At 42.1% G+C, this 27,700-nt stretch overlaps 1 protein-coding gene across 10 annotated transcripts in view; it reads right to left on the reverse strand.

Moving 5' to 3' along the window:
• Window positions 1-27,700, reverse strand: part of LOC121549019 (ephrin type-A receptor 7) — a 99,813-nt gene that overhangs the window by 65,611 nt on the left and 6,502 nt on the right. For all 10 annotated transcript variants that reach the window (XM_041860799.2, XM_041860797.2, XM_041860789.2 and 7 more), the window contains exon 4: window positions 13,363-13,518. In XM_041860799.2, the coding sequence (XP_041716733.2) occupies window positions 13,363-13,518 (156 nt within the window). The remainder of the gene's footprint in view (window positions 1-13,362; window positions 13,519-27,700) is intronic.

The following is a 27,700-nucleotide window of genomic DNA, read 5'->3' on the forward strand; positions in this document are numbered from 1 at the left end:
ATGTGTCATGACCTTTGACCTGGGTGGTTTAAAACCTGGTTGAGTGAAGCCATGTGGAAGAGAGGGAGGCCGTGATAGGAGGAGGAAAGGGACTGGACCCCAACCGTCCCCTAGCAACTACAGGCTGGAATCAAGATGGATTCTATCATTCTCTCTCTCTCTCTCTCTCTCTCTCTCTCTCTGTCTCTCTCTCTCTCTCTCTCTCTCTCTCTCTCTCTCTCTCTCTCTCTCTCTCTCTCTCTCTCTCTCTCTGTCTCTGTCTCTGTCTCTGTCTCTGTCTCTGTCTCTCTCTCTCTCTGTCTCTCTCTCTCTCTCTCTGTCTCTGTCTCTCTCTCTCTCTGTCTCTCTCTTTCTCTCTCTCTCTCTCTCTCTCTCTCTCTCTCTCTCTGTCTCTGTCTCTCTCTCTCTCTCTCTCTCTCTCTCTCTCTCTCTCTCTCTCTCTCTCTCTCTCCATTTCTCGTTCTTTCCCTCTCTCTCTCCCTCTCCCTCTCCTTCTCCCTCTCTGTGAGATGTCAACTTGTTGAGGTGGCAAATTTGAGTGGGACGACGGGGGCGAGAGGGGGGAGAGGGGAGGAAGGGGGGAGATGGCTGCTCAAAACTGCCCTTTTCAGACCCTGCTAGCACCAGCACTGCTCACAGCTGTCACATGATTGATGCCCACTCCCCAACCTGTCAGCGGCTTCAAGGGTTTGCTCCGCTTCTTGAAAAATGCTCCCAGCCTTCCTGCAGTGCCATCCTCATATATTTCTCATTATCTCCTGGCTTTGCATAAGAATGGAGTGAGCAAATATTGGAAAAACAATATCATACAATGTATTTTCCCTTCTCTCTCAACACGCAATATTTGCAACAATGATAATGGAAAATATATTGTCCGACGCCTTTTCAAAACTAGTGTCTTAATTTCCGTTTTTGACTGTTGCAGTGAATTACCTCTCCCAACATATCCATGTTTAATCTTTATCTTCCCCTTCGTCCAATCTTAGTCTCATAAAGACATTCCTAATCCATGTGCTGCAGAGATCTGTCTCTCTGTTTGTACAGAGCCTAAGATAGGGTGGTTTACAAGCGCCCATTTAAAAATCTGTCAATCAAGTTGTTTACTCAAGCAATGTAAATTCACTTTCAATTACTATTGAATTCTACCCCAGACCAGACCAGACCAGACCCCACAAAGGCTGGCCCACATGGGGGAAAATGTAGGGAAAATGGCGCAGCACACATTCTACAAAAATAGTCGCTTTCAAACTAGGGATTTCAAATCAAATCAAATCACATGCGCCGAATACAACAGGTGTAGACATTACCGTGAAATGCTTACTTACAGCCCTTAACCAACAATGCATTAATTTTTTTATAAAAAAATCTAATAAAACAACAACAACAAAAAAAGTGTTGAGAAAAAAAGAGCAGAAGTAAAATAAAATAACAGTAGGGAGGCTATATACAGGGGGATACCGGTGCAGAGTCAATGTGCGGGGGCACCGGCTAGTTGAGGTAGTTGAGGTAATATGTACATGTGGGTAGAGTTAAAGTGACTATGCATAAATAATTAACAGAGTAGCAGCAGCGTAAAAAGATGGGGTGGGGGTGGGGGGGCAGTGCAAATAGTCAGGGTAGCCATGATTAGCTGTTCAGGAGTCTTATGGCTTGGGGTAGAAGCTGTTGAGAAGCCTTTTGGACCTAGACTTGGCGCTCCGGTACCGCTTGCCGTGCGATAGCAGAGAGAACAGTCTATGACTAGGGTGGCTGGAGTCTTTGACAATTTTGAGGGCCTTCCTCTGACACCGCCTGGTATAGAGGTCCTGGATGGCAGGAAGCTTGGCCCCAGTGATGTACTGGGCCGTAAGCACTACCCTCTGTAGTGCCTTGCGGTCGGAGGCCGAGCAGTTGCCATACCAGGTGGTGATGCAACCAGTCAGGATGCTCTCGATGGTGCAGCTGTATAACTTTTTGAGGATCTGAGGATCCATGCCAAATCTTTTCAGTCTCCTGAGGGGGAATAGGCTTTGTTGTGCCCTCTTCACGACTGTCTTGGTGTGTTTGGACCATGATAGTTCGTTGGTGATGTGGACACCAAGGAACTTGAAGCTCTCAACCTGTTCCACTACAGCCCAGTCGATGAGAATGGGGGCGTGCTCAGTCCTCTTTTTTTTTCCTGTAGTCCACAATCATCTCCTTTGTCTTGGTCACGTTGAGGAAGAGGTTGTTATACTGGCACCACACGGCCAGGTCTCTGACCTCCTCCCTATAGGCTGTCTCATCGTTGTCGGTGATCAGGCCTACCACTGTTGTGGTAGGCCTGTTGTGTCGTCGGCAAACTTAATGATGGTGTTGGAGTCGTGCCTGGCCATGCAGTCATGGGTGAACAGGGAGTACAGGAGGGGACTGAGCATGCACCCCTGAGGGGCCCCCGTGTTGAGGATCAGAGTGGCAGATGTGTTGTTACCTACCCTTGTGGGGGGGTGGGGATGTTGGGGGGGGTATGGGATGGACCGCAGGAATTATTTGCTAGGATAATAATTGCTTGTCAATGAATTAAATGTAATACAATGGCAATCCGGGTTATATGTTAGAATCCTATGCGTGAACTGCTGACATTATTACGCATATTAATTGATAATGATGGAAAATAGGATATGCATAATTAAAAAAATAATAATAGTTATATAGATATATATATATATATATATATATATATATATATATATATATATATAGAGGTGAAAGCATTGGAAATGCTTTTGGCAGTTAACCTGCTTCTGTTTTGTGGGTGGCACTGTGTGCTGTTTTTCGATGGATGGGTCCTGGCCTCTCGGGGCCTTAGGGATACGGAGGGACGTGGGTGGGATGCTGATCACTGGGATGACGGCTCAACTTGGGATGGGGAGGGGCTTTAGCGGGGGAATTAGTGGAGAACAATTGAAGGGTTACTCCGTAGCAATGCAAATATCACGGTACAGCTATATGGACACTCAATCATTACGCTATGTTTTATTGGTAAATTTACAAACATATATAATGATAAATAGACTTGAAACTTGTATCTCATTATGGTGTATGGTGAAATAAGTATAGCCAGTTATAATTGTAATGGCTTAGCTGATAATAACAAAAGAAGAACAATATTTACATGGCTCAAAGAGAAAGAATATAATATCTATTGTATACAGGAAACTCATTCAACAATTCGAGATGAAGTAGCGTGGAAAAAAGAATGGGGGGGGGAAATATACTTCTCCCATGGGCAAAGAAATTCAAAAGGGGTGATGATATTAATTAATAGTAATTTCGATCCGAATGTGCAAATTGTCCAAATAGATACGCAAGGTAGATGGATTATTTTAAATATGGTATTGGACCATAAACAGATATGGCTCATTAACCTTTACGGACCAAATAATGATGATCCACAATTCTTTGACAATATATATAATAAATTATCAAGCCTGCAAGCAACTCAAGACAATATTATTATGGTGGGGGATTATAATACTGTTTTAAATAGCTCAATGGACCGAAAAGGAAATCACACCACAAACAATCACCCACATGCTCTTAAGGAAATTGTGAATGTCATGGATACATTAGAACTAGTAGATATACAGTGGGGAAAATAAGTATTTAGTCAGCCACCAATTGTGCAAGTTCTCCCACTTAAAAAGATGAGAGAGGCCTGTAATTTTCATCATAGGTACACGTCAACTATGACAGACAAAATGAGAAAAATCACATTGTAGGATTTTTTATGAATTTATTTGCAAATTATGGTGGAAAATAAGTATTTGGTCAATAACAAAAGTTTCTCAATACTTTGTTTTATACCCTTTGTTGGCAATGACACAGGTCAAACGTTTTCTGTAAGTCTTCACAAGGTTTTCACACACTGTTGCTGGTATTTTGGCCCATTCCTCCATGCAGATCTCCTCTAGAGCAGTGATGTTTTGGGGCTGTCGCTGGGCAACACGGACTTTCAACTCCCTCCAAAGATTTTCTCTGGGGTTGAGATCTGGAGACTGGCTAGGCCACTCCAGGACCTTGAAATGCTTCTTATGAAGCCACTCCTTCATTGCCCGGGCGGTGTGTTTGGGATCATCGTCATGCTGAAAGACCCAGCCACGTTTCATCTTCAATGCCCTTGCTGATGGAAGGAGGTTTTCACTCAAAATCTCACGATATATGGCCCCATTCATTATTTTCTTTACACTGATCAGTCGTCCTGGTCCCTTTGCAGAAAAACAGCCCCAAAGCATGATGTTTCCACCCCCATGCTTCACAGTAGGTATGGTGTTCTTTGGATGCAACTCAGCATTCTTTGTCCTCCAAACACGATGAGTTGAGTTTTTACCAAAATGTTCTATTTTGGTTTCATCTGACCATATGACATTCTCCCAATCCTCTTCTAGATCATACAAATGCGCTCTAGCAAATTTCAGACGGGCCTGGACATGTACTGGCTTAAGCAGGGGGACACGTCTGGCACTGCAGGATTTGAGTCCCTGGCGGCGTAGTGTGTTACTGATGGCAGGCTTTGTTACTTTGGTCCCAGCTCTCTGCAGGTCATTCACTAGGTCCTCCCGTGTGGTTCTGGGATTTTTGCTCACCGTTCTTGTGATCATTTTGACCCCACGGGGGTGAGATCTTGCATGGAGCCCCAGATCGAGGGAGATTATCAGTGGTCTTGTATGTCTTCCATTTCCTAATAATTGCTCCCACAGTTGATTTCTTCAAACCAAGCTGCTTACCTATTGCAGATTCAGTCTTCCCAGCCTGGTGCAGGTCTACAATTTTGTTTCTGGTGTCCTTTGACAGCTCTTTGGTCTTGGCCATGGTGGAGTTTGGAGTGTGACTGTTTGAGGTTGTGGACAGGTGTCTTTTATACTGATAACAAGTTCAAACAGGTGCCATTAATACAGGTAACGAGTGGAGGACAGAGGAGCCTCTTAAAGAAGAAGTTACAGGTCTGTGAGAGCCAGAAATCTTGCTTGTTTGTAGGTGACCAAATACTTATTTTCCACCATAATTTGCAAATAAATTCATTAAAAATCCTACAATGTGATTTTCTGTATTTTTTTTCTCAATTTGTCTGTCATAGTTGACGTGTACCTATGATGGAAATTACAGGCCTCTCTCATCTTTTTAAGTGGGAGAACTTGCACAATTGGTGGCTGACTAAATACTTTTTTCCCCCACTGTATGGAGGCTTAAATATGCTGATCTAGTGAGATATACATGGCGGAGACTGAATCAAGCTAGTCGTCTTGACTTCTTTCTTATCTCATTCTCGTTGGCACCAAAAGTAAAAAAAGTGTTGATAGGGGACAGAATGCGGTCGGACCATCATATAATAGGCATATACATTACTCTGACTGAATTTCCACGTGGGCGAGGATATTGGAAATTTAATCAAAGCCTATTGGATGATAATTTATTTATAATTAGAACAAAGGAATTTATAACTGACTTTTTCCAACATAACATAGGTACAGCGAATCCCCTTATTGTATGGGACACCTTTAAATGTGCCTTTAGAGGCCATGCAATTCAGTACTCATCTCGAAAACAAAAGCAATTTAGGTCAAAAGAGTTTATACTAAGAAAGGAAATAGAAAGTCTAACAGAACAGATAGATGGCAATAAAAACTGTAACATAGAGGCTCAGAATAAATTAGAGGAAAAACAAAAGAAATGGAAAAACTTATTCAAGAAAGATCAAGTGTAATATATTATAAAAATAAAGCAAACTGGATGGAATATGGGGAAAAATGCACAAAATTCTTTTTAATCTTCAACATAGGAATGCTACCAAAAAGAACTTAATGAAACTGGTTACAATTGACGGAGTCACCCATAATTCACCTAATATATTTTGAAGGAAGAAACAAAGTACTTTAAGCATATGTTTTCTTTTCAGTCGCCTCCATCTCCTCTAACTGAAGCTAATTGTAGAGATTTTTTTCTATTGATAATGTCAAATTAACAGCCACACAGAAAGACTCATGTGAAGGTGAAATTACAGAGGAGGAACTTCTGGATGCAATTAAAGACTTTAAGTCCGGGAAAACTCCAGGGTTGGATGGCATACCAATCGAGGTATACCAAACCTTTTTGATATACTAAGAGGACCGTTATTAGCATGTTTTAACCACTCCTATGTAAAAGGTAGATTATCTGACACTCAAGAAGAAGGTCTGATCTCATTATTACTGAAACAGGATACAAGTGGAAAATATAAAGATCCAGTCCATTTACAAAATTGGAGGCCCCTTACACTTCAGTGTTGTGATGCAAAAATCCTAGCAAAATGTATAGCGCATAGAATTAAAAAGGTATTGTCGGATATTATTCATTCTAATCAGACAGGTTTTTTACATGGAAGATACATTGGAGATAATATAAGGCAAGTATTGGAAACAATAGAACACTATGGAAAATATGAGAAACCAGGCCTGCTATTCATAGCAGACTTCGAAAAGGCATTTGATAAAGTTCGACTGGGATTTATATATAAATGCCTGGAGCATTTCAATTTTGGAGAATCTCTTATAAAATGGGTCAAAATCATGTATAGTAACCCTAGGTGTAAAATAGTAAATAATGGCTATTTCTCAGAAAGTTTTAAACTGTCAAGAGGAGTGAAACAAGGTTGTCCACTATCGGCATATCTATTTATTGTGGCCATCGAGATGTTAGCTATTAAAATCAGATCCAATAATAATATCAGAGGATTAGAAATACAGGGCTTAAAAACAAAGGTGTCATTGTACGCAGATGATTCATGTTTTCTTTTAGATCCACAACTAGAATCCCTCCACAGCCTCATAGAGGATCTAGATACATTTTCTAACCTCTCTGGATTAAAACCAAATTATGACAAATGTACTATATTATGTATTGGATCACTAAAAAATACAATTTTTACATTACCATGTAGTTTACCAATAAAATGGTCTGATGGTGATGTGGATATACTCGGAATACATATCCCAAAGGAAATAAATGATCTCACTTCAATAAATTTTAATAGAAAGTTAGCAAAAATAGATAAGATCTTACTACCATGGAAAGGAAAATACCTGTCAATTTGTGGAAAAATCACCCTGATTAACTCTTTAGTATTATCCCAGTTTACCTATTTGCTTATGGTCTTGCCTACGCCTAGCAAACAGTTTTCTAAATTATATGAGAAAAAAATATTCCATTTTATTTGGAACGGCAAGCCAGACAAAATTAAAAGAGCATATTTATATAACGAATATGAATTCGGAGGACAGAAATTATTAAATATTAAAGCATTAGACCTTTCACTAAAATCTTCAGTCATCCAAAAGTTATACTTAAATCCGAACTGGTTCTCAAGCAAATTAGTAAGATTGTCTCACCCACTGTTCAAGAAAGGCCTTTTTCCCTTTATTCAGATTACAACCTCTCACTTTCAGTTATTTGAAAAAGAAATAATCTCCCAAATGTCACTATTTCTAAAACAAGCCATAGAAAGTTGGTTGCAATTTCAATTTAATCCTCCGGAAACGACAGAACAAATAATGCAACAAATATTGTGGTTAAATTCAAATATACTAATTGACAAAAAACCTTTATTTTTTGACAGAATGTTTAAAAAAGGTATAATCTTCGTAAATGATATCATCGGTAGGACTGGTGGAGTTATGTCGCACATGCAGCTAACAAAAACATATGGAAATGTCTGCTCTACCCAAAATTACAACCAAATAATTGCAGCCTTACCGCAAAAGTGGAAGAGGAAAGTTGAAGGGGGAGAAAGTAAGGAACTTGTCTGTCGGCCTTGCATTAAAGAACATAATTGGTTAAGGAAAACTGTGATAAATAAAAAAGTATATCAGTTTCACTTAAGGACCAAAGGATTGACAGCCGTCCCATATAGATTGCAAAATAGTTGGGAAGAGATCTTTGACGTGACGATCCCATGGCATAGTGTTTATGAACTGACACGCAAAACGACACCGGATTCAAAAATTAGAATCTTTCAATTTAAATTATTATATAAAATTCTTGCTACCAATAGAATGTTATTTATATGGGGGATACAATCTTCCCAGCTCTGCAGATTTTGCTGTGAATAGATAGAATCATTAGATCATTTGTTTTGGTTCTGTCCATTTGTAGCTTGTTTTTGGACACAGGTCCAGGAATGGCTAAAGGATTGCAATATTTACCTGGAACTAACCTTGCAGATAGCATTACTGGGTGATCTGAAAAGTCATAGTCAATCAATCAATAATATAATAATACTTTTAGCAAAAATGTTTATTTTTAATTCACAATCTGTAGAAGCAATGAGAATAGAAAGGTTCAGAACTTTTGTAAAACATCACAGTACGGTTGAAATATATATGGCAAATAGAAATCCTATATGGATGGTGTTAAGAGATAGATGGAAGGTATTGAATAGAGTTGAAGGATGGGAATAATAACAAATAACAACAAATAATAACAAAGATAGCTAATAATGTAAGCATACTGTGTCCATAATAAGTATATAGGTTGTATGTTGGGAGCTTTTTGGGAAAGAGCACAGTTAGAAAGATATGGCATTTAGAAGCAAACCGGATGGACATCATGAAAATGATCGGAGAGGTTGAGAGTAGAAGAAGTTCAGGAGCAAAAATAAAATATATATATATATATATATATATATATATATATATATATATATATATTAATTATTGTAAAATTAACTCTGTCCATAAGGTGTAGATAGTAAGTATAGACCGGAAGTAGAGGCCTGGGCGTTGTTGTTCACTAATTTACTCCAAGTAGGGAAAGGATGGTGGGGTTGAAAAGTAATAAAGGGGAATATATATATAAAAAATAAAAATAAACATGGGGGATTGGAAGTGATGCAGACAATTACATTGATAGAAGATACAATCTATCTGCAATATTAAGCTGATCCATTCCCCCCCCCAAAAAAATCAAATAAATAAATAAATAAATAAACAATGCATTAATTTTTTTATAAAAAAATCAAATAAAACAACAACAAAAAAAAAGTGTTGAGAAAAAAAGAGCAGAAGTAAAATAAAATAACAGTAGGGAGGCTATATACAGGGGGATACCGGTGCAGAGTCAATGTGCAAATAGTCAGGGTAGCCATGATTAGCTGTTCAGGAGTCTTATGGCTTGGGGGTAGAAGCTGTTGAGAAGCCTTTTGGACCTAGACTTGGCGCTCCGGTACCGCTTGCCGTGCGATAGCAGAGAGAACAGTCTATAACTAGGGTGGCTGGAGTCTTTGACAATTTTGAGGGCCTTCCTCTGACACCGCCTGGTATAGAGGTCCTGGATGGCAGGAAGCTTGGCCCCAGTGATGTACTGGGCCGTAAGCACTACCCTCTGTAGTGCCTTGCGGTCGGAGGCCGAGCAGTTGCCATACCAGGTGGTGATGCAACCAGTCAGGATGTCTCGATGGTGCAACTGTATAACTTTTGAGGATCTGAGGATCCATGCCAAATCTTTTCAGTCTCCTGAGGGGGAATAGGCTTTGTTGTGCCCTCTTCACGACTGTCTTGGTGTGTTTGGACCATGATAGTTCGTTGGTGATGGACACCAAGGAACTTGAAGCTCTCAACCTGTTCCACTACAGCCCAGTCGATGAGAATGGGGGCATGCTCAGTCCTCTTTTTTTTTCCTGTAGTCCACAATCATCTCCTTTGTCTTGGTCACGTTGAGGAAGAGGTTGTTATACTGGCACCACACGGCCAGGTCTCTGACCTCCTCCCTATAGGCTGTCTCATCGTTGTCGGTGATCAGGCCTACCACTGTTGTGGTAGGCCTGTTGTGTCGTCGGCAAACTTAATGATGGTGTTGGAGTCGTGCCTGGCCATGCAGTCATGGGTGAACAGGGAGTACAGGAGGGGACTGAGCATGCACCCCTGAGGGGCCCCCGTGTTGAGGATCAGAGTGGCAGATGTGTTGTTACCTACCCTTACCACCTGGGGGCGGCCCGTCAGGAAGTCCAGGATCCAGTTGCAGAGGGAGGTGTTTAGTCCCAGGATCCTTAGCTTAGTGATGAGCTTTGAGGGCACTATGGTGTTGAACGCTGAGCTGTAGTCAATGAATAGCATTCTCACATAGGTGTTCCTCTTGTCCAGGTGGGAAAGGGCAGTGTGGAGTGCAATGGAGATTGCATCATCTGTGGATCTGTTGGGGCGGTATGTAAATTGGAGTGGGTCTAGCGTTTCTGGGATAATGGTGTTGATGTGAGCCATGACCAGCCTTTCAAAGCACTTCATGGCTACAGACATCAGTGCTACGGGTCGGTAGTCATTTAGGCAGGTTATCTTTGTGTCCTTGGGAACGGGGACTATGGTGGTCTGCTTGAAACATGTTGGTATTACAGACTCAGTCAGGGACATGTTGAAAATGTCAGTGAAGACACTTGCCAGTTCGTCAGCACATGCTCGGAGTACACGTCCTGGTAATCCGTCAGGCCCTGCGGCCTTGTGAATGTTGACCTGCTTAAATGTCTTACTCACATCGGCTACGGAGAGTGTGATCACATAGTCATCCGGAACAGCTGGTGCTCTCATGCATGCTTCAGTGTTGCTTGCATAGAAGTGGTTTAGCTCGTCTGGTAGGCTTGTGTCACTGGGCAGCTCGTGGCTGTGCTTCCCTTTGCAGTCTGTAATAGTTTTCAAGCCCTGCCACATCCGACGAGTGTCAGAGCCGGTGTAGTACGATTCAATCTTAGTCCTGTATTGACTCTTTGCCTGTTTGATGGTTCGTCGGAGGGCATAGCGGGATTTCTTATAAGCATCCGGGTTAGAGTCCCGCTCCTTGAAAGCGGCAGCTCTACCCATTAGCTCAGTGTGGATGTTGCCTGTAATCCATGGCTTCTGGTTGGGGTATGTACGTATGGTCACTGTGGGGACGACGTCATCGATGCACTTATTGATGAAGCCAGTGACTGATGTGGTGTACTCCTCAATGCTATCTGAAGAATCCTGGAACATGTTCCAGTCTGTGCTAGCAAAACAGTCCTGTAGCTTAACATCTGCGTCATCTGACAACTTTTTTATTACCCGAGTCACTGATGCTTCCTGCTTTAGTTTTTGCTTAGAAGCAGGAATCAGGAGGATAGAGTTATGGTCAGATTTGCCAAATGGAGGGCAAGGGAGAGCTTTGTATGCGTCTCTGTGTGTGGAGTAAAGGTGGTCTAGAGTTTTTTTTCCTCTGGTTGCACATTTAACATGCTGGTAGAAATTAGGTAGAATTAAAGTCCCCGGCCACTAGGAGCGCTGGCTCTGGATGAGCGTTTTCCTGTTTACTTATGGCCTTATACAGCTCATTGAGTGCAATCTTAATGCCAGCATTGGATTGTGGTGGTAAATAGACAGCTATGAAAAATATAGATGAAAACTCTCTTGGTAAATAGTATGGTCTACAGCTTATCATAAAATACTCTACCTCAGGTTAGCAAAACCTCGAGACTTCCTTAGTATTTGATTTTGTGCACCAGCTGTTGTTTACAAATATACACAGACCGCCACCCCTTGTCTTACCGGAGTCTGCCGTTCTATCCTGCCGATGTAGCGTATGTTGTCCATGTCGTCGTTCAGCCACGACTCGGTGAAACATAAGATATGACAGTTTTTAATGTCCATTTGGTAGGATAACCGTAATCTTAGGTCATCTATTTTATTTTCAAATGATTGAACATTGGCTAATATAATTGATGGAAGAGGCAGTTTACATCGCTTGCCGTCGAATCCTTACAAGGCACCCCGACCTACGTCCACGATATCTCGGTCTCTTTCTCCTGCGAATGACAGGGATTTGGGCCTTGTCGGGTGTCTGTAGGATATCCTTCGCGTCCGACTCGTTGAAGAAAAAATCTTCGTCCAATACGAGGTGAGTAATCGCTGTCCTGATATCCAGAAGCTCTTTTTGGTTATAAGAGACGATGGCAGAAACATTATGTACAGAATAAATTACAAATAACACGAAAAAACACACATAATAGTACAATTGGTTAGAGGGCTGTAAAACGGCAGCCATCTTCTCCGGCGCCATCTCACCATTGTGGCTAATTGAGGTAAGACAGTAATTCTGCTAATAGATCATGCATGTATGAACTACACATTGAAACATCCAGCCCAAAGTGGGAGGTTTCAAAATATATTTAGTAGTCGCCAAAGTTCCGTAGCATGTCTTTATGTAGATAAACAGTGGAATCTATTAAATAGACAACTTGACCAATGGCCATTTCATACCTCTGTTTCCACCTATGTGATTATTCACAGCAGAACAGACAGAGGGCATCAGGAAATAACAAAAAAATATATAACTTAAATAAAGGTGAAATAAATAAATAAAAATGGTCAATGTAAGTGGCAAAGTTACTATTTTCATCTTCCGACAGTAAAACCACAGGACGGGTTTGGTGGAGAAAGAAATGGATCCGTCTTTCATAAAATCATCTGAGTGGTTACTGTGGAAATGTGGGCTTTTTGTTTCCTACCAGTTTCTGATTGGAGAAGGTAGAGGGTGGGAAGGGGGAAGAGGTAGGTAGAGTCTGTCCTGTCCTTGTTTCAAGTCAAGGACTGAATTAAGACTGGCCAGAACAAATATGGACAGAGAGAGAGAGAGACGCTGAGATAAATCAGCCTGTCAGATTTACAGAGGAAGTTCTTTTTTCCACCTCTCCTTATTAGCCCAGTCCTTGTACCACCCTGACTGTGCTACTGTTCCTTTAAATTAGGCCTAATTTCATTGTCCCTGTGTCCTCTCCCTCCCTCCCCCTCTCTCCCTCCCTCTCCCTCTCTCTCTCGCCTTCCCTCCATCTCTGTGGAGTCAGTCATTGATTGGGGGGGGGGATTGCCCTGTAAAAGCACCCCATGATTCAACCTGTTTGGGAGCAACAGAAGTGGATTTGGGAGCAAATTAGCCCCGCCCTCTAAAATGGATCCCCTGGCCTGTGTAAACAAGTCATCAATGGCTGTCACATAATTGCAACATTGACCAGAACAAATGGAGACACGGGGTGCTGCTGTTGACTGTAATTGCAATCTTTTAGATGGGAAATGGCAAATTGCTCCTCTGTTCATTAGCTACCAGCCGGGGGGGTGGGGGGGTTAGAGAAAAAACACACACTCAGGTCAATTAACATAATTATAAAGACATATTGGGAAGCAGAGGCAGGGGACTGGTATGGGCTCTGGAGTGGATTGGATGGTGAACAGACATTCTCAGTGTGGGCAGCGGGGGTCTGGAAGGGTTGCTTGAGTGTGCGCGTGCATGTGCAAGCATGTGTTCATGGGTGCATAAATGCAGACTCTACGACAGGTCCTTCCTGTATTTACCTAGCAATGCTCCATTACTTACTTGTGCAGGCCACAGAGGCTGGGTCCGAGAGCGCCCGGTAGTAGCCGTCCTCACAGTCGCAGCGCCACGAGCCCTCCCGGTCGTTGTAGCTGTGTGCTGGGCAGCGCGAACACTGCAGGTCCTGGGACGAGGACTTGTAAAACCCACGGCCACATGCTACAACCAGAGGAAGAAGGGAAGGGAGAGAAAGGGTTTGGTTCACACTTGAATTCCCAGAAAAGGGAAAGGGCATGATAGAACAGACCATTACGCTTGTTTTCACATCACACAGCAGCTGGTGTTTGGATCAACCTACCCCTCCGGCTTCATCAACCAGCTTAACAAACCCCACTTCAAAAAACATCACAAATATCACCATGTCAAAGCCTGCACTGAATAGGGAAAAATGACTGCTTATTAACCTGAGAGGGAAAATAGGGCTATTTTTGGTCTGTTTTATATCCCCTGGTCATGAAATAAATACGTGTCTTGTTTATCAAAGTCCAGTCAGAGCGGGAGTGTTGTCCTAGTCAGGCATACAGTGCTAAGTGAGGTGCGAATAGAGAACACAGACAAGGTTGTGGAAACTCTAAATGGATTATTTGAGCGTTTCAGCTTCGTGAATATGCTCGTCTGCCAGGGATAAGAGACTGTGTATGAATTATTCCCTACTGGTCACATGGCTGGTTGTATGATGAGTAGAGCCCTGTGTTTTGGTTGATCATGTCACATGACCTGGATTTGAACCTTTATTTGAAGCCTTTTCCAGAAATTAGACCAAAAATGAAAGCAATTGTCTGAGGATGATGCTGGACCATCTGACATAAAAAGAAAAGGGGAAAGTTTTATGAAAAAGCTTAAAATCCAGGTCATGTGACATGATCAAACAAACCCAGGGCCCTAGTGATGAGTTATTTAACACGTCCCAATGACAATTAATTAATTCAGCTGCTGATTCAATCTATCCAAATCAGCCTCTTGAATTATTAGGGATCATTGATTTATGCAACAAGCCAAAAACTAAATCCTGAGGGAAAAAAACAGGCACAGTACCTGACAAAATCCAGCAATAATGTTAAAAAAAATTGAACAATTGCTGTATAACAAATACAACGATTCATACAGTGGGCTTTATGAATCACATGCATGATCCAAATGTACTTTTAAGCATGAGTGAATAGGGAAATGTCTATTTTGGGTTTGGCTTTTTTAGTCTCAACACTTCAAGACAACTAAGCCACAGTGACCCGCTGTTAGTTGAAAATCCAACGCTAAGCCTTGTCGAAAAAACGAAATCTAGGCCACATGATTTCTGTTCCAATCTGCAAGGAATCTATACGCCTGTAAATAGCTCTGCATACAAACTATCAAATTATACTAAAAATGCATTTTTCATGAGCCGCTGGGAAAATGGGCAAAGGTTTTTATACCGAGGTCCCCCGTTTCAGATCTCCGTTACACTCTTTTTTCAGAGGTTCAAAATCTTTGGCCGTACTTCTGTGACAGGTCTAAAATAGAGAGGATAAAGGAACCTGGGTTTCCTCATTCTAACACCTCCACAGCGCAAGGAGGACACCGAGGGACAGGGTATCCCAATTTCAGCAACATGAAAGCCCTGTCACTCTCTATTTATCTCACCAACTTTTTTCGGAGAGGGGAAAAATAGATGATTTTATCTCTAATACTTCTTTACCTGAGAACGCCAGTAATTGAAAACAGGGTTTTAAAGCTGTGAGAGAGGTGCCTTGTGATGGGAGCTGTGTGCTTCTTACCAAAACATATTAATCACACATTCACATGTACCAATCTACCATAATATTAGACATTAAGTGCAAACAATGTACCTACACAGATACCCACACATAATGCACTATACCACTCTCTGATAAGACTATGTAAATATTCACATATTTTAGCCTGTGTCTGCGATGACGCAGAGCAGTCCATTTGCAGCAGATTCAAGATTGGTCAGCGGTGCTATTTGAAAGGCTGCTTTCTCCTCTCCCACCACGCATGGCTGTTTAAACACTCTGATAAGCCAGCGTGTCTGTTTGCCTTTGGGTTTGGATAGTGGTGCACCGCTGGGTGGCCAGCACTGTTGAGGGGAGGCCCAGCTCTCTCCTACTGCTACTTCCACTCTGCCTGCCTGGCTCTCAGGCACGCAGACTGAGCCTCCAGATTAGTGGTATCTCAGCCACTGGAAAAACAGGGCTTTCAAAAGTAAACAGTACTCCATGTTAAAGTTCACATGCAAAATCATGGTTTATTTCCAGTTTTCTTTTTGTGATGGCCCCTGTGTTTATCAATGTGTCTGACCGGCTGTTTACAGAAGCAACGAGGCGGCAAAGTAGGGCATCAAATCAAACAGCTGTGTGACATGGGTACCCATTTTCTGGGCTCGCCCTAGCTCTCCCTCTCCAGTGCACTGTGACAAGCGCAAACACAGCCATCCCAGAACCTGCATTCCTGTCCAAGCAGCACAGACGCTCTTGGCCAGTTCCTGGTCCTGGCATCATCAGCTGGAAACACACTCTTTAACAGAGATGTTGAAGCATTAGATAAAAGCAGGTGATAGTGAGTGATTTTCCCCTTGTTTTTCCCTTGCAGCAACATATTTATTCGGAGAAAAAAAAAAAAAACTCTGCCTTATATTTACCCTGGGTCCAGTCTAGTGCTTGTCTGTAATATCAGGGCAAACCTGGCTCGCCTCTCGTACAGTAATTGAGAACTTCACTGACAAAGTGTTACACTGACACTGAAACACATTAGAACACTGTACGCGTCTCCAGATAATCCATACCACACCCTAGATTGATCATATCCAACAGACAAACGTATAATTACATGCATGTGAAGGAAAGAAGTACATAGCGACAACTTAAAAAGGTCTGTTTTTGTGACACCGCCCTTCAACACCACTCAGATGAAGGCTAATAGGCTGTGCTTGTTGACACAGTCGAGGGGGAGAAAACACAGAAAACACCAGCCTCATTTACGCTACACTGCGAAATTAGCCGGTCCTTAGAGAACAGGGCTGAGGTTGAGCAGAGAGTGAGAGGGAGGAAGAAAATACAAGTCTGACATTCCACCCGGCTCCTTAGCGAGGAGTAACAGAGCTAGCATCTGTAATTTTCCTTCCAGTGGTCAAACGCTCTCATTCAGCGATGGGGGAAAAACAGTCTGCAGTCAGCGTTTTTATACACTGCACTGATAGAACAGAAAAGGCCTCAGTTAGGAATGACTATGCCCCGACTCACTCTATCTCTTCTGAGGACGTTTAAATCACTCTCCACATTGTGTGAGACAACGAGAGGATAAAACAAGAAGCCGTTATCTCGAACAGACACACACTAAGAGATGAAATTCTAAATTTTTTCAAGATACTGGTTTATTTATTTTTCCTCCGAGCCCGGCTTCTTAACATTTTTGAATTGCATCCAGACAGCGGCTGTCACTGTTTGGCGATTAAATGACAATCTGGATAAAGGACACGGAGGCGGAAAAAAGGGAAGAGGATGGATGAGATTCCTGCGTTGACATTTTGTGACAGGCTGACATATCGCTTCCTGTGGCCTTACCAGATGATAATTATTCCTAATGTCCCGGCGCGACGCAATGACACTTGAACAGTTTTTCCTGCGGTTAATCATCCACTTAAATTGACAGTTTGCATTTCATAAATTACCATTATGGAAAAGCAAAGGTTTTACCTTTGTTTTAGAGAGTCGGTGAAATACATAAACAACCCTCTCCACTTCCCTATTAACCCTCACATCTAATCAGGTTCTCCTTATCAAGTACTGAGGACAGAGGGGACTTCAGGGTCTTAACAGGCTAGGAGTAATATAGAGTTTCACCACGTCTGTCTCATTGTATTATGGTAGGTCTTCAGAGGGACAGGTGGCACCCTTAGCAGTAGGGGGGGGGGGTGAGTATTGTGCTCAGTGCTGTGCTCCAGCTCTCCTGACCCACAGTGCGATGAGATGGACTGGTGTGGGCCAGTCTGTCTCCATGGCCTGTTGTGATGTGCCCTGTCAGAGCCGGGGCTCCCCCTGGCCACCCTCCCATCTACATTTTTAACATGCGTTTTTCTGGATTTTTTTGTTGTTATTCTGTCTCTCACTGTTCAAATAAACCTACCATTAAAATTATAGACCGATCATTCCTTTGTCAGTGGGCAAACATACAAAATCAGCAGGGGATCAAATACTTTTTCCCCTCACTGTAGCTTGATTATGTGTTAGATCTGCCTGCGTGTCTGTCAGGACGGATGTGGAAAGAATGCAAGAGTCGGTCGGCCGGCAAGCGGAGGCTGCAGAGACCCAGAGAGAGAGAGAGCAGCTTGGAGAGATAGCACCCCATTAGAGTGATAAAGGAGGCCGAGGGAGAGAACTGCAGTCGACAGGACCAACAGGCAGGCAGGCCAGGCTCTGCTAGCTGATGAATACCAGGTGGAGCGGGTCAAACGCGATAAAGGAAACTGTTTATTTTCTTATTTCAAAACGCCATTGCCTTTCCTTAAACAGTCTCCATCGCCGCCGCCGCCACTACGATAGGGAAATGTCCTTATAAATATCAACTATAAACACAGGCCCCGCGAAAGATGGGAAGCTTGTCTATGCTGGTTTTTATTAATCCATTTCCTCCGGGAGTCTTACCCTCCTTCCTTGTTTTGCTTGTTCTGACCTCCGTGCTTTCTTGTCTGGTTACACAGCATAAACACATCTATCTCCTATTCTCTCTGCTAGTCCCTGTTTCATCAACTCCATTATACTGCTAACTCAATGTTAATATTACCAGGGACATTCTTTGCCAGTAATTGTAAAAAACACCCTGGTTCTCAATGTTCACAGAGCCATGACATTCTATTTCAGAATCATTGCTTTAGATCCATGTTTGGGTTGTATTCCTAGGGCATAATATATAATTATGACCGTGACACTGTGTTGTAGCTGGATGTCAATAGCTCTGGAGAAGCTGATTTCTTATGCATTACTTAACGTTGCCTACAGGCTTTATACTGTGTGGCTTTGATTAGATGTAACTTGTGTTCTTGCCTCAGTAAATAGTATGTGTGGACATCCATCAAGCTCTGTTTACTGACATGTTATGTACGCTACACTCTCTTTTATATGCTAATGCCCTTTTGTTTCACTGCGTCTGCCTAGCAACAGGTGTTTTTAGACTTTTTCACCTGTGAGGAAAACAATATTGAGGTAGCCTACTGCACTTTTCTATTAAATCTCCCTTTTTTATCTATAAACAAAGAAAATAAATAGAAACTAAGCTGAACAACTGGGCTTTTTCCCCGAGACATGTTAATCTTCCACCTTTGAAAGGCGCCTAACCAGCTCCTGGAAACAGTGGCACAACACACACAGAAGTGGAGGGAGAGAGAACTGACACCCTGCTGGAACCTTCTTCACAGGGGACGCAAATTTAGTTTCAATGTCTAACCCCTTCCAAACAAGCTACTTTCAAACACCTCCACCTCCTGTGGGCTTTAGATGGGGGGATGGAGATGGAGGGAGAGAGGGAACAAGGCTACAGTGAGCGAAAAACAAAAAAAAAGTTCAGATTAAGAGTCTTAGCTAGAAAGGACCAGATTAAACGGTTAACAAACCTAAAAACTATAATATTGTCGCTAATTCTTCCCACATAGGCCCACCACGCACAGCTGGATTGGCTGTGTCTGGCTCGGCACATCCAGACAACTGCTCCATTCATCGGTGCTAACTGTGCTTAGGGGGAGATAAGTAGCTTTACCATGAGAAACAAAGAGAAGATTAGCATTCCCCTACACTGTGTTGGAGGGCACAATCCCTGAGGAAGTGTTCCATATAACTTAAGTCTTAAAGTATTTAGATTTTAGAATTAGATATATACACATAATTGGGAATGAAACTGGGAAATATGGTTTCGATTTCACAGCAGAATGGAACTGATTTAAATGATTTATGCCCCTGATTTAGGCCCAGTGCAGTCAAAAACCTGATTTTCCTGGGTTTTATATATATTTCCACACTATGGAATAATACTGTGAAATTGTGAAAATTATGATAATGCACTTTTAGTGTAAGAGCTGTTTGAAAAGACCGCCTGAAATTTCCACCTGTTTTGGTGGGAGGGAGTTTGGGCCTTCCATGGTGACATCACCACACAGTGAATTAGTTAATAGACCAATAAGAAAGAGAGTTCCAAACCTCTCTGCCAATAACAGCTAATTTTCAGTTTTTCCCTCCCCACTCAGACCACTCCCAGACAGTCTTAGCAAAATTCTTGCTTGAGAAATTGCTCTTTGCTAAGAAGCCATTTTTGTTTATTTTTGACGCTTTTAATTTAAATCAATTAATGCAAGGTATTTAATTGTTACCCAGAAATGATTTGATATTGAGATAAAAACGATTGCATTGGACCTTTAAGTAAAATAGCATGGCAATCTAATTACTGCTGAATACATTATATTTCTGACAGTCCGATTTGTATTGGCTCCACTTTGTCGTCCATAGTACCAAAGGAAGTATCTTTAGCCTCACTTGTCATTTTTCATGTGTTAAACCTAAAGCCAAGACATCTATGTTAAAAAATAAGGCTTATAAGAGAACAGATTGTATCGGGTGTGGTGATAATCATGCCAGTACATCCGATTCAATAATCAATATGTACCGTAGTTTTGGTAAATGTTGCAGCAGTTACAAAATTCACATGATAGGTGTGAAGAAAACATAACATAATTTAGTTAAAACCAATTCATAATTAGTTCCCAAACGTTTCAAAAGACATCTGGTCCTAATGCATTACAGCCTGTGCTGCTGCATGTTGTCAGAAATACAAATAAGCAACAATAAACTCCAGCACCTGTTTCCTCCCTCAGCTTTCGTATTGATTTACTGCATGGATCTGCAGATGGAAAATGCAGGATGTTATCACATTAAATCAATTATAATACAGAATGTATAGCTCTGGTCCCGCCTGAGCAGAAACTGAACCTTGTGTCCGTACAAAAGTACAGCCTCTTCCAGATAGAGAGGTCTTCACTTCTTTAATTCATCATGCAGGGAAAAGGCTTTCCAAAATACTTTCCAGTGACATGGAAAATGTCCCTGCCTAATCGTCTTTTATTTAGTTAATTTAACTCGCGTAGCAATAGGAGAGAAAAGTCTTAATGGCAGCTAGGCTGTGCGGCTACCTTTTAATGGAGGATGTGGTCAGCTCTGAGAGGACCTCTGCTAAAAAACTTCTAAGGAAAGGAGAAGAGATTGTGCTGCTCTGGAGATAAAAGCAGAGGGCCAAAGGTTTACCCAGACCCAAAGCCCCCTGCAGCCACAACGAATCAGCACTCAAAATGTCCACAGTCAGCAACTAAGCATTATATCCAGATTGTGCCAATGCCCCCCACTTTCCCCACTCCCTTCTACTCCACCCACCCCACTCCAATCCCCATGGTCCCACTACTGTGACAGAAAGGACTGAAACACAGGGACAATGTCAAACCAGCCGCTAGTTTCCCCACCGCGGTCCAGCCCCCGTGGCCTCAAGTGACACAAAGGTGTCCGTTTGCCCTCAGATGGCCGTGCAGCCGTGCACGCTGCTCCAGAGAGACAGCCAGATCCCCCCAGGAGGCCAAGAGAACCATCGATCAAGATTTGACAACCAACCACACCAAATATAAACCCAGTTCCAGTCCTGACAACCAACCACACCAAATATAAACCCAGTTCCAGTCCTGACAACCAACCACACCAAATATAATCCCAGTTCCAGTCCTGACAACCAACCACACCAAATCTAAACCCAGTTCCAGTCCTGACAACCAACCACACCAAATCTAAACCCAGTTCCAGTCCTGACAACCAACCACACCAAATCTAAACCCAGTTCCTGTCCGTGGCCGCTCCAGTTCAAACAAATGCTAATCACGAGTTTATGGATTATAATCATGATAATTAGAACAAGCTTGCTTTTTTGCATCTGAATAAACAGTACCACTGTGCTGCTTTGCTTACGTGATTAGATACAATTATTTGGAGTGGGGAAAAACAGACGGCTTGAGTCAAGTGAACATTATCTGTTTTATAATTTTTTTATCCAATGAATTTGTTTAAATATTTTATTTGGTAATAACCTAGCACAGAAACCCACTCATTGCCTGCCTCACAAAGTAGCTTGTATTCCTCTGTGCAGTGCTTTTGCTCTTTGTAACCCCTTGTTATGAGAAAAGGGCAGTTTCTTCTGCTTATCATTAGTATACTGTAGCATAGTTCCTTCCTCTGAGAAATGTATAGAGCACAAAACGGTTTAAATTGTGAATTTGGAGAGCTATTGAATTGTGAATTTGGAGAGTTAACAGGGGTCTTCATTTTAATGTTGGATCCAATGTCTCTCCCTTTTAAATATACACTACCACATCCGAATGAGAAATAAAATAATAAAAATACAACTTTTCCCTGGATATAAATTCTCCTAGCTGCACAGCTGCCAGGCCTGACATTCTGCGGGAACGTCCACATGTCAAATTAAATACAAATGCCTCATTTTCCAAACAAAAAAGTTTTACTGGTCTCACTCATTTCCATTTCATTTTGGTTTGGTAAATATTTGTTTCAAAGTCATACGCAAAAATAGAATAGCCGATATGCATTGATTCACATGATTATAGGTCTTACACTACCATAATGCATATTGGGTTAGGGCTATATCAAATGAAAAGAAAACTCAATTATCTTTCATGTTTGCTTCTACTGTTTGTCATTCTTGCAGATATTATATCTAAAGATAAAAGTGGGTAAAATGAGGGTATAAAATCCACACCTAAAAGTATCCGGTATAAGTCTCCCTGCAGGCAATACGTTACCGCTCGTTCGCTGCCTGGTCATTGGTAAAAAGTTTTTCTTTCACCTCGCTTGATAAGCTGCTGGAACTAACTCATGTATATATTAATGTAAATCAGAGGATAGTAAAAGATAAACCACTTAAAGCTTGTCGGGACACACCAACGTGTCCAGAAGACACCAATAGATTACATTTATTTAACCCCTTAGCTGAATAACTGTTAATCAAATGGGGCAAAATCAAACATATTATCCCTCTAGTAAGCACTTTTTGAGTCATGCTAGTTCAAAATGGAGAGTAACTAACTGATACACATTAATCATCTATAGATGTGTCACTAAATAAGAGCTGTCAGGCCAAATTAGAGACCCAAGTTGAATTTCATGAATAGACAGAATCATAGTAAACATTCTCTGTTTTGAAGCAAACAAAGACAACGAGGAGAGATATGTGGGTAGACATTGTTGACCCTAAAATGGAGACCTTTGTTATTTTGTGTCAGATTGCGTTATTTCCAATGTGACACCGGGGTCTCTCATTGGCTATGCATAAGGTCAGGGAATATTAACTTCATTTACACATGGCTGCAAACAAGGACGGGCTGGACAATGGAGGCCTGCCTCTTGCGCTTAGTAACGTGAGCGCCCTGGATGACAGGACACTGCCAAGACGGAAGATGGATGATCGCAGCGGTTGACCCTTGGTCATCAAAAGAGTCACCTCTCTGGCCCCCTCTCCCCGCACAACAATAGCCCCTTCCCCGTGCCTCAGCAGCCCTCATCTCCACTTGCACTAACAGGTTCAGACACTTCCATCGATCCCCAGTTCCATACCTCTTGAGATTGCGGGCTTTACTTCTCTTTGGCTATCTAAACTGTGGCACAGATGTCTTTTTTGTAATTGCTCAGCCGCTGACTCTTGGGAGGGATGCCATCGGACAGGCGAACATGATGTCAGAAGACAACGTCTTGCCATTTAGTGGTGCTGTCCCTGTGGGTGAAAGTGATATGTGACTGGGCCCGGGGTCTTAGCACCTAGCCGTGTGTCAGGGAGGGCCTGTCTGTTGTCAGCGAGGCTCTCTCCTCTGGGAGCTCTGTAGACCGGTGGCTCTGCACTTCAATCTTCCTTTAAGAGGAAAATCAATAACTTATTACATAAGCTCACACTTTTTTCCCCACTTACACCCAGAGCAGGCAGAGAGGGGACTTAAAAATGTGCTTAGAAGGGCTCTGTAGCATGAAAGCCTAGTATTATTTTCCCAGTGACTTGTTCTCCTTGTACAAAACAGGCACATACTCTATTACACAGTAACTATACATATGGGGGGGTGTAAATAGGTGACAGTGTTTGTTTCTATCTATAAGCCTACATACTATTTATATAAATCCCCCCCAAAAACTAAACAAATTAATTTTGAGATTTGATGTAAGCTGTTGACCATGTTTGTGTTTAAAAGCAACAGATACTATGGCCCATCTGTGCCTATCACTGTGCTACCTGCCAGGTCAAACAAAAAAACAATAACAACCCTGAAGCTGTGGAAGGATGCAGCTATTCACAGGAAGCTAGCCGACACTGGCGGTGACAAGACTAGCCACCATCTATCACCAAATTATTTCAATCTTGAGTGATTTAAATCCAGTTGCGTCTCCTGGTGATTCTGTGTGCACCACTTTTTGCATAATTAAGCTTGGTAGCGGTTGCAAAGGATAGCTATTTGGAGCATTACATTCACACCTTATCAATCAGGAGGAGCGTCAAAATGCATGAGGTCCACTGACTCCTGGCTTCATTTGAAATGCTAAGTAGTTGCCTGGGCTTGGAGCTGGGCTGGGGCTGCTCGGCAGCCTGCTGCCCGGTGCCTTTCTCCCCTCCACACAAACACACCTTGGGCTTCTGTGGTCAACCCCAACACAGCTAGGTCCTTCCCTCAGGGGCCTCGGCCCATCAATCAGCCCTAGACTAACTCCTGTCCGACTTCCTGACACCCCAAGATGGATGGTGTCAGTGTATGCAGGATGCTATATCCTTTCATTAATTATCTTGTTAGTATGTAGCGATAGCGCTGGGATAAGGTCGTGTTTTATATGTTTACTTGAGGTACTAGGCCTTTCACACTAGAGAAATAGTTGAGCAGGTCAATAGTTAATCCGTTGTCAGGATAGGTTACTTAAAGGGCAACTCCGACACTTTTAACATTTGGGATGTTATTATGAAGTATTTAGTAATGTCCTACACAGTTTTAGTGTAATTTTATGATTTAATGTTTATTGACTGTTTAGTGATGAGCAGGATCCCTGAGATGACGAATACAATTAATTATGGACAGTCATTTTCAGCGATCTATAAAACCATCTGTAGTTTTTTCTATCATATTGGAACTCCCTGCTATATGTTGCGCTGGTTGTCTTTGTCTAATAACATCTGGAAATATTTTAAATAGACACTCAAAATCCTAATGATATTTATAGCCAGTTTACTCAAATATTCTTCTGTTGCTCAAGGCTCAAAGTCCCATGATTCCATTCCACTCCCACCATCACAGATGAAGTTGCACGGCCATGTATTTTCATGGTTAGTGCTATCCGGGATCCTTGGGACGCCCCTACCCTGAACCCTAAACATAACCCCTACCCTTACCCTAACCTTAACCTTAACCCTTACCTAACCCTAAACTTAACCATTTTAAATGTCAACTTCAACGGGGTAGGGAAGTCCCAAGGACCACTAATTGCAAGTAACATATTTTCGTAGTGTAAACTTTTTTTATTAGTTCCAATAGGCCTTCAGTGTTGTTGGATGGTTGCTTGGACAGTCCTTAAGGCTGTATTTGGCTTCTTCTTTTTTTACACTTTATTTCAGATGCAGCATTGCTAATATTAGCATTACTAATATTAGCACCAAAGATACAGGCTTCAAGCATGAGACTGGGATTCCGTAGTGATGTGTCATAATACATGTTGTGTTTTAACAGGCCTGCATGTTTTTTGACTGTTGTTTAAGATTAAACTTGGCTGTAATTGTTGCAAACACTATTGTTTCTGATGTATCAGTCGGGCTAGCTAACTATCAGATACAGTAACTTAGGGTTAGCATTCGTTAGCAATCATTAGCATCTAAATTCTAATTATTATATATTTATATTATTATTATTTTTTGTCATTTTAGCAGATGCTCTTATCCAGAGCGACTTACAGTTAGTGAGTGCATACATAATTTTTTTATTTTTCATACTGGCCCCCCGTTTGAATCGAACCCACAACCCTGGCGTTGCAAACGCCATGCTCTACCAACTGAGCTACATCCCTGCCGGCCATTCCCTCCCCTACCCTGGGCCCCATGGGTCTCCCGGTCGCGGCCGGCTACGACAGAGCCTGGATACGAACCAGGATCTCTAGTGGCACAGCTAGCACTGCGATGCAGTGCCTTAGACCACTGCGCCACTCGGGAGTGTAATGCAATGTGTAATGCAATTGATTGGTGACAATGACGTGAACATATATTCAGCATGATATTCATGCAAACATTATTATATATTTACAACCCAAAAGTATTGTGAAATGGACTCTTGATTTATGACATAAGCTTAGTCTGGGCTTGCTAGCCAGCTAAATGAACTGCAGACTGGGCGGAGCATTGCATCTTGGGAGGTGAATTGCACTCTGGGAATTGTAGTATACTGTAGATGAGGGCAATGCAGATGCTTCAAAAATTACAAAAACAAGGAATTGTGCAATATGACTAACAAAAATGATAAAAAATGTATATAAAATCTTACAGATGTGCATTTATACTAACAGCATAATAACTGGTTATAAAGTGGTGGAATTGTCCTTTAACAACATAATTATGTGATGTGTTAAAATTGGACAACAAACAGGTCAATAGTTATTCAGCTCTCAGGAGTTGGTTGCTTAGGAACAATTATGTGATGTGTTAAAATTGGACAACATACATTCCTAGGGTTCGAGAATAACTCAGGCAAAACACAAGGGCCCTCTCTTTCTCAAAACGACTCAGTGGCTCCATTTCAGTGAGTGGGCCACTGCTGAACAGAACCTGAAAATGAATGGCCACTATTTTAACACCACACACTTCTATGCAAATAAACCCTGCGCACGCTGCAGGACACTTCAAATGGGCCTTTTTCAAAACCCATAACACTGAATCTCCTAACACTGGGAGAGAGAGAAAGACAGGTATTTATAGTACTGCAGATTGCCACACAAAGAGTTAAAAAGAGACAAAGACGGGGAGGGAGAGGAGTGAAAGACATGCTGTGCTTCTCCAGTGACGGTGATGAATGAGTGGATCACAACACGTTTTGGAGGAGGCCGCTGCATCCACAGAGGGGGGCTGCTAGTCCTCGAATGACATGACTGACAGCTCAACTCACTTGCTCCTCCTTCAACCTTCTGCTCGATATTTCACAGACGGCCATTTTATAGTTGGGGAATACTGTAGATATTGAAAATGGGACAGTGAGGGAATGTGTGAGGGAATGTGTATCTATGATCTATATAGCAAGGCGCAGTATCCCAATCAGGAAGCTAAAAGAGAGGCCTGGGTAAAGACTGTGTGAAATCCAACACAAGTATTTTATCTGTACTATTGTAGGGCAATGGCCTGCAGGATAAGCTAGTCGCAGTTACAAAGGACGAAACCATCTTCCATTCTAGGCCCCATTGCAGTGGTGTTCAACCGATGGAAAACTGTTGTATTTTCCCCTTTGATTTGCTCCAGAAGAAACCCCTGAATGGGCTGTTTAAAATGACCACATCTCTGCGAAGCTGCTGATGCTGCAGTATGATGTTCATTTTATTTAGATTAACTACCCCTTAATACAATAGCCAACCATGCCCCAATCGAAATAAATCTCTTATAAAGTTAAGGAAAATGTTAGTATTTTTGTTGGATCAGTTAATTGCCTGGAATGGGCAACATTTCAGTTCTAACAGGCCATGTGCACAATGCTTTACAAGCAGAAGAGCAAACATAAGCAGACACTTTTTAGACAAAGCTTTTATAATATATGCTACATTGTTTGCTCCTTTGGAAGTGAATCAGAAAATGGCCCAAATTGCTTTTTACTGTAGCTTTCGTCCCTGGGGCAGAAATGCACACCTACTTACCAAAAGAACATAAACAACACCAGAAAAAGTACTCCTGGGTGTTGAGCGAGCTCTACCACATTTGAGGGAACATAACTCAAGAGGCAATTTTAGTTTTTTGATAATATCACCTAAGTACACTTCACAGGGTAGAGGGTATATGCCTAACTCACTGGTGAAGGACCATGTGTGGCAGTAGTGGCCTGAATGTGGCTAGCCTACTTGGAATTCTAATTTGTGCTGAGACACATTCCCTTTAATTATTACTGGTCAGTACCCCTCATAAGCTGCTTAGATGGACGTTGTGAGGGGGGGGAAAAGCTTGGCTGACAAGACAGGGCACTTAAACTATGTGACCTAAGTAGTTCTCCTTTAATCCACTGTGATTTTTATCTTACAAGTCAGGTGGCCACTGA

The sequence above is a fragment of the Coregonus clupeaformis genome, chromosome 33, assembly GCF_020615455.1.
Source record: "Coregonus clupeaformis isolate EN_2021a chromosome 33, ASM2061545v1, whole genome shotgun sequence".
Classification (NCBI taxonomy): Eukaryota; Metazoa; Chordata; class Actinopteri; order Salmoniformes; family Salmonidae; genus Coregonus; species Coregonus clupeaformis.